The sequence below is a fragment of the Fukomys damarensis genome, unplaced genomic scaffold (assembly GCF_012274545.1).
Source record: "Fukomys damarensis isolate Sample0158 unplaced genomic scaffold, DMR_v1.0_HiC HiC_scaffold_17, whole genome shotgun sequence".
NCBI classification, from domain to species: Eukaryota; Metazoa; Chordata; class Mammalia; order Rodentia; family Bathyergidae; genus Fukomys; species Fukomys damarensis.
The window spans coordinates 50,011,987-50,021,887 of NW_022900929.1; the positions used below are offsets into that span (position 1 = coordinate 50,011,987).

At 30.4% G+C, this 9,901-nt stretch overlaps 1 protein-coding gene across 8 annotated transcripts in view; it reads right to left on the reverse strand.

Annotated features, from left to right (window-relative positions):
• Nova1 (NOVA alternative splicing regulator 1) overlaps positions 1-9,901 on the reverse strand; it is a 143,570-nt gene that overhangs the window by 5,299 nt on the left and 128,370 nt on the right. For all 8 annotated transcript variants that reach the window (XM_033765109.1, XM_010626978.2, XM_033765104.1 and 5 more), the window contains one exon: positions 1-20. This exon is cut by the window's left edge and continues 5,299 nt beyond it. In XM_033765109.1, the coding sequence (XP_033621000.1) occupies positions 1-20 (20 nt within the window). The remainder of the gene's footprint in view (positions 21-9,901) is intronic.

The window sequence follows — 9,901 nt, forward strand, 5'->3', positions numbered from 1 at the left end:
TTGGGAACTATAATCTTTACCTGTAATTAAAAAAAATACGTATAAATAATACTTCTGCTTTGTGCACATATATTATATTACTTTGTTATCCTAGAAAAAGTAAAATAATAAATCGCAAATTAGTTCAAATATAATTTATGAAAGATACAAATGCAACTTTAAAGTGACTTTTATATTTTAACAAAACTTTCTTGTAAAATTATAATTTCCAAAAAAAAAAGAAAATTTCAAGTCAAAAATCACTAAGTAAAATTTTTTCCTTGAGTCTGCATTTTGCAATATAATTTATAAGAAACCAGTATGTTTAAAAGGAGGAAATTATAATGACACATTATTGATAACATTTTTATATCGTTTCAAAATCACAATACTTTTGATGATTCTTCAACTACTGAAACTTTAAAGAAATCCCTTGCTCTACAGCAAAAACTTGAAAATCATAAAGCAGGGTTAATGAAGATAACAGTAGGAACATTCTCTCTTAAGTCCCTTCAAAACATTAATTTCATGTTCCTTATTATCTAGTAATTTTTGGGTTATTCATAAGTACCTTAATTGCATCACAATTGTTTTCAGAGATGAAGGTCAATACAATCAATAGTGTTAGTTGTTTTATATCTAAACTAGTAAACAACATTTAGCTTTATAAAATAGTTAATATTTCCTAAATAATTATTAATTTTACATTTTTCAATGGCTGAGTAAGTTAAGGCTATATGAGAATTATACTAGCTAAATCATCTATCTACATTTGCAAAATGTAATTTCCTTTTTTGGAAGGTATAGCTACAATTAAAAAAAATAGGCTTCACTACAATATTACCAAAGGATATTGAAAAATTAGTCACATGAATATTTACAACAATCTAATGTGACCACTAGGAGAGGCATGCTTGCTAATTCATATTGAATTGTCCAGCCACAAAAATCAGAATATGTCTGTTTATTTAGCCACAATCAAATACTATTATGAAAATATATAATAAATGTGGTATTTCCTTAGCCCTACAATTCAAATTTGGTGGCACAAACATATATATGACGATGACTGATGACTGATGGCTCAGTCGGTAGATCAAAACCTGTCACTGCTGTATTACTGACAACGCAATGAAGGGAATGATTTCCTGGTCCCAGACATTAAAATGGACAGGCTAAAATAACTTGTCAAAATTTAAACAGGAAATGTAGTTGTGTAGTGGAAATATTCTACAAAATACATCATTAGGCAATTTTTAGCAAGCACCACCAACACTGTTTAAAACACAGATTTAGATAAAAACAATTTAAAGAAATACAGTGGTGTAATTTTGGCAATTTGGTTCTGGAAGGCAGAAAGTAGTGGAAGTATAAATGAAAATTCTAGACAGGGTCACCTCACGAATATATCATATCTATCTATCTATATATATATTTATATATATATATACACACACACATACACACACACACACATTCCTCTGTTCTTTCCACACTCAAGATCTGTGCCATAACAGAATCCTGGTTCATTACAATTTTGTATGTAATCATTTTCTTCAATGAAAGACAACCCACATTTCTAGAAACATTTCTTAAGAATGTCAAATGTATCCCTCATATCCCTTGATTTACTGTATTCATTTTTATGAAGTAGACTGAGGTGTGTTTTATTAAAGCTTTGCTAATTTTGTTCAGATTTCTTTGTTGTAGAAAAGTATTCCCCTGTAGAGCTAACATGTTATAATTAGAAAGTTAAATGATTATATCTTACACCATTTATAAAGATAAATTAGAATCATCTTTATGTTTCATCAATTATTTAAATAAGCATTTATACCAAAATCAAAACTATTTTTTAAAACAATACTGTTGAAAAATTTCTGACCTGGCAAACTTATGATTTCACATCATTTTTATGAAGGAAAATATATTAACCAAGGCTTTCCAAGAGCTGATTTTAAATTATATTACTTCATAGTATCATTGTTATTTTGTTCAATGTAATGTAACCTGTGACAACTCGGTAACGAAAATCACATGAAAGGTTTATTATAGGAATTATCATATAGGCTGTTAATAAAAGGTAATGAAATATATAATTTTATAACATCCACCACAAAGTCACCCTAAACTTCTAAGAAATGTTTAAAGATTATGTTAATTTCTACTATACACTGCACATCAATCTTATACAGCATTTACTATATTCAATTTTCTTCTTTAAACTCCAGGTTTAGTGTCAAGCAGAACTTGCATATCTGAACATGGAACATTATCGAGTACTAGCTTGTGTCTTTAAAATTTTTTCCCCTTTAATAATTTTTCTGCTTTTAAATATTCAGAAATTCTGAAATAATATATTGTTCATGAAAAGTACACTGATTTTTCATTAAAAAAACCTTCAAAAAAATCCGTCTTTGCAAACTGGAGAATAACCTACAAATTATCATCAATCTTTATATTAAAATTGTCTTTATATATAATTAGTACTATCTTCTGGATTTTAATTTTAACCATCTGAAATAATAGTATGTAATAAAATTATCAACCAAAATGACTTTTAGCAGATACTGATGTGGCTTCCAAATTTTGTTGCTTTGACTGATTTGGCTACATAAAACAAAGGGTGTGTTACTACTTGAGAACAGCTGTTAATGCTCATTACTAATAAAATACCTTAGTATTTTTAACATGTAACACTTCTTAGATAATAGGCTATTACTGAACTAAGAAAATTAGAACAAAATATAAAAAGTCATTAAACTTATCTTGGGCAAGGAATTATGTTATCCAAATTTTATTTGTGATATAAAGATATGACAATCCTCTTATGTTTTTCCCTGAAGAAATAAAAAACCTGAGTCAAGCTGGACATTTAATATTAATCTAATATGGCTAAATAGACAGGAAAGAGACACTACAAAAATTGCAAGTATGATATCATAGAAAAATAATGATAAATATACATTTTTATGTGTCAGGTCAGAATTAAGAGACGCCAATGTGGAATAGGAAAAATAGTGATAAATATATATTTTAATGTGTCAGGTCAGAATTAAGAGATGCCAATGTGGAAGATTAGCGATGCTGGCCAATGGAATATTGGGTGGAAAAAGAAAAAGAACATGGAAAATTATATAAAACAGCTCTATTAGCTCACTTCTTCAATATATAGGCATAGAGCATTTACAAAGAAGAATTTTGAGCACTGATAGTGTTTTCATTACAGCTGATTAACTGCGTTTTTAAAAATTTTTGTACCAGGGATTGAACATAGAACCTTACACTTGTGAGGCAGTTGTGGTGCCACTGAGCTAAATCCCCAGCCCTCAACTGAAAATTTTAACTGTATAGGTGCAAGGATTTTTATAGCTGAAGTCTATTAGTGCACTAACAAATGTAGACATTCCTATTTCTAAAGAATTGGTTTAAAACTACTGTGTCTTAAAACAACATACAAAGTATGCTCTTGACACTTATAAGTCGCTTTCTCTTCAGGGTTATGATCTACATGTGCTTCCATCCATCTAATAATTTATACATGGTTACTGGCATGCCCAGAACCTGTGTTGGAAGCTGGTGAAATATATATATATATGAGGGACATATTCTTACCTTTAAAGATCTGGGTTAGTTATAGAAAATATTTGTGCAAGTTTTTCAATATCTTAGTAGGGCTAGCCTGGAAGTATATAAAGGAAACACAAAGCTAAACTAGGAGAAGGGGTAGGTTAGAAAATACTTAAAGGCTATGATCATATTTATCCAAATGTCTTACATATTTTTGCACTACCAGTACCCTATTTTTCAACTACCAAATATGCCCATAAATTTAGTTGCTGTTACTGCTGTAGCAGAGACTTCCCTTTTTGAATATAAAACCATTTCAATGGAGATGATCTGCTTAGATATTAAAGTCAAAGAATCTTTAAATTTTCTGTATTCTAAACTTATACTTTAATAAATATCAGATAAGATTAAGGATATACTTATACTATCCCCTATCCAAAATGCTTACATTTCCAATTTGGCATATTTTGGATGTCCAATATTTGTATATGCACAATTAAATATCTTGGGGGTAGGACATAAGTTTAAATGAGAAATTCACTTAAGTTACATGTACAATTTATACATGTAGCCCAAAGTTATTATATGTAGCTTCATATAATAATTTTAGTGGACTTAGATTTTGATTGGAACCTATCACATTAGATCATGTAGGGAATTCTGTCCTTGTGGCATATTGGTGTTCAAAAGGTTTCAGTTTCAATTTTCAGAATAAAGATGGTCAACCTATAGCAGTAATTTTCTCAGGGGAAAAAATCGGGGTGGGAGTGACTATTTCTCTATAATCATAAAAGAAAATCTTTTTCAGGACTTCTGAAGTAAGTATTAAAATCATCAAACAGGAATGTACTGACATGTTTCTGATTAAAAATAAACATTAAGACAAATGTACTCCTTTGCCAAATAGGAATCCCATTCACTGTGGTCTTAAACTATGAAGAGATGAGATTGTCTGCAGGCATCATATTTTATAATCCTGGCAGGGAAATTATTAAACTATTAAATAAAACTATAAATAGATGAAAATCAATTCCACTGTACTTTGATATCAATAAATTAACTGTGGATAACTTTTTTTAGGGCTGCCATGTTATTTGCCATTTATGCATAAGCTAACATTTATAAAGTAATTCCCATTAATAGTAGATACCTGCTATTTTACTCAATCACTCATGCACCTCATTCATTCAGCTGGCATGTAATCTATTCTAGTAACAGAACCTTGGTTTTCCTTTGGGAAACACACTTTCTCATTTTAATGTATGTACTTCAGGTAAGGTTGACAATCTTCCAATGCCATTAGACCTGGATCTGCAAACAAGACCTGAGTCTGATCTATCACTACTTTCCACACTCATGAAAATTGCTGATCACAGATTCAGTGCATGACACAAGGTATTCCAAAAAGAATTGTCCTCAGAATTTGATGAACCTGTTGGAGTAGAAGTTATTTGTGTTCCTTTTCTGGTAGAATTATCAGCTTGGCATTGACAGTGACTATCTTGCCATCATATGAGAAAAATCACTCTTCACACCTGACTGGAAGTGAAGTTAATTTAGATAAAAAGGCGGCTCTGGAAAGGGAGAGAGAAATTTACGCTAACATCTTGGCATTTGAATCTAATTATGTTTAAAACTAGTACATAGTTGGTAAATCTAATTTGTGACTGCCAAACAGTATCTTTGAAAATATTTTTATATTCATGTTACAATGCATTGCTTATCAAAAATAGTCATTCTTTTTATCTTTTCACATTTAATAGTGAAGATTAATTTACCTTTTAACAAGATACACCCTACATAATGTACCAAGATGAGTACATTTTATTTTCCTTATGTATTATATATCATGTATGGTGCTGAGGATACACTGGGTAGTGCAAGTGAAGATGTGTGTACCTTTTGACTCTTTTATTAAATTGCTGAGCCAAGCAAATTGAAAAAGGATGTGATTTTTAGTATAGATTTAAAATAGATATGTAAGTAACTGCCTTAATGAAGCATATTTGACAAAACATGTACAACAGAATAAATGAATACAAGTATACAGACAAAATTTTAAAAGCTGCTCTCTCAACCATTTACTTACTTTCGATAACAAATTAAGGACAGAAAATCTTTGTCGACTGAGTTGAAGGGAGGGCAAGGGAATGGGGAAAAAATAAGAACCAAGATTGATTAAGTAAAGGTACAGATTCCCAACAATGAGGTCATTATATTATACATATTAAAGATACCAATAAAATTAACTTAAAATAAAAGATTTACTCAAAAAAATCAAGGGTAGAAAGTAATTTTCATAGGGACATCTATTATCTATCATAAAACATTATGTCTCTACCCTCCAACCACCAACAACCTTAGATGTAACCTGGAACGTGTGTCACTTCATAGAGAACCTCATCTTGTTATACTGTGTAATACTGATCGGGGGGCCTTGTCTTAGGCTTTGTCCTTACTAAAGTCACTACTGTAAAACAGAAAGAGTTTAGAATTGACAGTAAATTATGGGTCTCACATTGGCTTTGCTACTTGACCTTCATCACATCATTTCATTTCATCATCTATAAAATCATGCAACTTGCTAACGGAGATAAGATTTTAACATTAATAAAAAATCCTACTCAGAATTTCTATGGTGACTTGTACAAAGGATATTTATCTCATAAAATTATAATTTCTTGAAGGCATTTACTATTCATACTTAGTTAAAGATACCAATTGGATTAGCTGTTTAAAATTTTAATAATAGATTTGTATAAGAAATAAGTGATAGGGGCCGGGGATTTAGCTCAAAAAGAAATAAGTGATGAAGTTTTGAAAGTGATCATGGCCATGAATGTAGGTGTGTGTAGATAAAATATCACGCTTTGGTCTCATAAAAAAACAAACAAACTGAATTTGTCATCCCACAATCCTAAAATTCTAAAATTACATCAAAATCATACCAAAATAAATAAATAAATAAGTGCACTGATACGTTAGACTTATCAGAGAACTGCTGCAATCAAAATACAGGCTAGTGGTTATTTAGACATCTAATGAATGATAAAATATGCAAGACATGCCATCTTTATAAGTTTTCATTGGTGGACTATGTTTTTCACATGTTTCATCATTTTTCATTCATTAAGCTTGTGCCTAGGCTACTTTAGCCAAAAAAATGTACTTGGATTAATTCTAAAAGTCTAGAATACAAATATATTAGTATTTACCATATGGTGAAATGGATCAATTAATAAAATGGATGAAAGCTTCTACTGAATCATAATAATAACTTTTTTGGGGGGGGGTACTGGGGATCAAACTCAGGTCCCTGTGCTTTCAAGGTAGGTGGTAGAACCACTGAGCTAAATTCCTGGCCTCATAACTCTTAACTGATACAATGAACTCTATTTCAATTGAATGTTAAATTCAAAATATCTGATATACAAAATTAAGGTCTTAAGAAATTTTGTGCAGATTGCACCTCATTTTGTTTCTTCTTTCGAAGGGTGATACTTTATTTTGCCATCTGGTGTCAAGTTATGACAAAGACTAATAAGCAAAATGACTTTTTTATGTGTGTATCTTTGGAAGAAGTCTGAAATTGAATGTTAATCTCCACAATATTTCTTTTCTTTTCTTTTCCTTTTGGTACCAGGGATCAAACTCAGGACTTTGTTCTTGTGAGGCAGGTAGTGGAATCACTGAGCTAAATCCCCAGTCCTTCCACAATATTTCTAAAAGCAAAAAAAAAGTTTCATGTACTTATTATTTTGCTTAACACATTATTTCAAAGTCCCTGAAGCATTATTCCATTTTTTCTTTTGGTAAATGCTACATATTTTAAAAATACATCACTTTGCATCTCAGAGAAGGATATTAGGAGTGAGGAAAATATTAAAAATCTATGCTTTCTAGATAGAAAAGAGGCACTTTGAACTACTCCTGTTATGCTAAGATGATAAGCACTCCAGAGATAATTACAGAAACAAAAAAGAAAGTTACTACAGTCATACCTTGGTGCATAATGGCTTTGATACTCAAGCAATTTGGTACTCGACACCTTTTAATTTAAAAAAATTTGTTCCCATATTTATCCTATGGTACTTGACGGGAAGAACTTTTTGGTGTCAAGGCCTCCTGAGTGCCTAGTCTTTCCAGACATAAGTTAGGTGCTCTTCATTTTGGGCACTCATCCCACTTCCCCCCACCAATTAAAGGCAAGTACTAAGATACCATTGTAGAGTCAAACAACTATGAACAAACCATGAAGGCCATAAATAATACACTATTACTACCTAACTCTCTTATTTAAAGAAATGAAAAATTGGGGACATTGAGGTTAGATTTATGCATATCTACTTATTAACAATGGGTCAAATTATAAAAAAGAGAGGAGAAGAGGGGGTGAAAGGAGGGCAGAGACAGGGAAAAAATGAGAACCAAGCCCTGTCATGTAACGGTACAAGACCCTAATGATGAATGTAACTGTACTGTGTATCTAAAAAATGTACCAATAAATTCAATGAGAGAAAAAAAAACAAATTATAAAAAAGTTCTTTGAAATCAGAGTTCTTAATTCTAATGTGTAAAAAATATATTTGAAATATTTAGTTTTCATATAAAATGTTTATAAATTTAATATTGTAAATTGATTTTAATATTCAACTTAAAAAGTGGAAAGTATGTATCATAAAGCTAGGGGCTCTGTTCAATAAAGTATATGGTGGGGGAATAGGGTGAAAGATGAGGACAAAAAATGTTTTGGATATTGTGCATTTGAAATGTCTATCCAATTTCATTTGAAGATATTAAGTAGAGAAATAGATACTCGTCTGGAGATCAGGAAGAAATCAGGAGTTAACACAGAAAAAGTACTTTAAATCACAGGAATGGATGGGGTTAGCTAGTGAGAAGTAAAAGTGAATAGATAATGAACATTAAAGTATTAACATTAAAGTATTAAAGAAAAGGAAATATTTGACTCTGACAAAGATAATCAAAGCAGAGCAGCAAAATTAATCATTAAAACTAATATACCTAAATAAGGGAAGCATTAAACTATTAATATCTTTCCTTTTAAAAATATCATGGCAGAACATTACAGCCTTTTAAAGACCCCACTGTAGCATTCATGAAGTTATGCAATAAACATAATTAAATTTTGCAATATTTTAAATAAATTATTAAAAACACACAAAATGTATATAGATAGAACAGTATTTCAGTATCTGACTAGTAAAGGGAAGTGGATAATTTACCATCACAAATGACTCATTAAGGAAATGAAAATGTCACAAACTTTTTATTCACTAATACTCAAGATAAATATTGACTAACATTTTACAGAAGTATGTCTACCATTTTACAAACTATACTATCTAGTCACAAAACTAAATCCTTTTGGTATATATGTATTAAAGTGGTTCACTTTTAATATTTAATGAATTACAAAAATATATTAATTTTATAACTTCTACTACTTGGCTAACAGCAGTTTGAAGTTATATAATGAAATATAACTTTATGGGCCAGGGATTTAGCTCACTGGTCCCACCTGCCTTGCAAGTACAAGGTCCTGAGTTCAATCTCTGGTACTAGGGGGAGTATATATGTATTAAAGTGGTTCACTTTTAATATTTAATGAATTACAAAAATATATTAATTTTATAACTTCTACTACTTGGCTAACAGCAGTTTGAAGTTATATAATGAAATATAACTTTATGGGCCAGGGATTTAGCTCACTGGTCCCACCTGCCTTGCAAGTACAAGGTCCTGAGTTCAATCTCTGGTACTAGGGGGAGATAGTATCATGTTGTTGTAGGAAAAAATAGCTATAGTAAAACCAGTAAATGAATTAAAAGTTACTAAGATGAAAAGGATCACTTAAAAACTCCTATTACAACGATTAAAATAAAAAAAACTGACAAGGCAAATCATAATTGCAAATTATGAAGTTTAAAAAAAAGAGGAAAAATTACTTCATAGTGAGTTGGCACCAAATTGACAAAACTACTTTTACTGAGACACTATCTGAAGGCAATTTTATTTCCCAGCAATTTTTAAAAAAAATAAAATTTTGAATATAAATTTGACAACCACCCATTTTAGGTATCTTAAACGTTATCCATCTTATATGGATTTTTGAAAAATAAAAAATATTCTATGAACTATATTGACATAGAAAACTATATTGACTATTCTAGAAAAATTAAAGAGACAAGTATTTCAATTCTGCATAGGAATACATAATAATCGCTCTTGAAAACATACTGTGTGCGAGAGCTAAGGGAGTTTTTGCTACGACTGCAGAAATCCGATGAAACAGAAATCACTTTTTTTTTTTTTTTTTTTTTTTTTGACA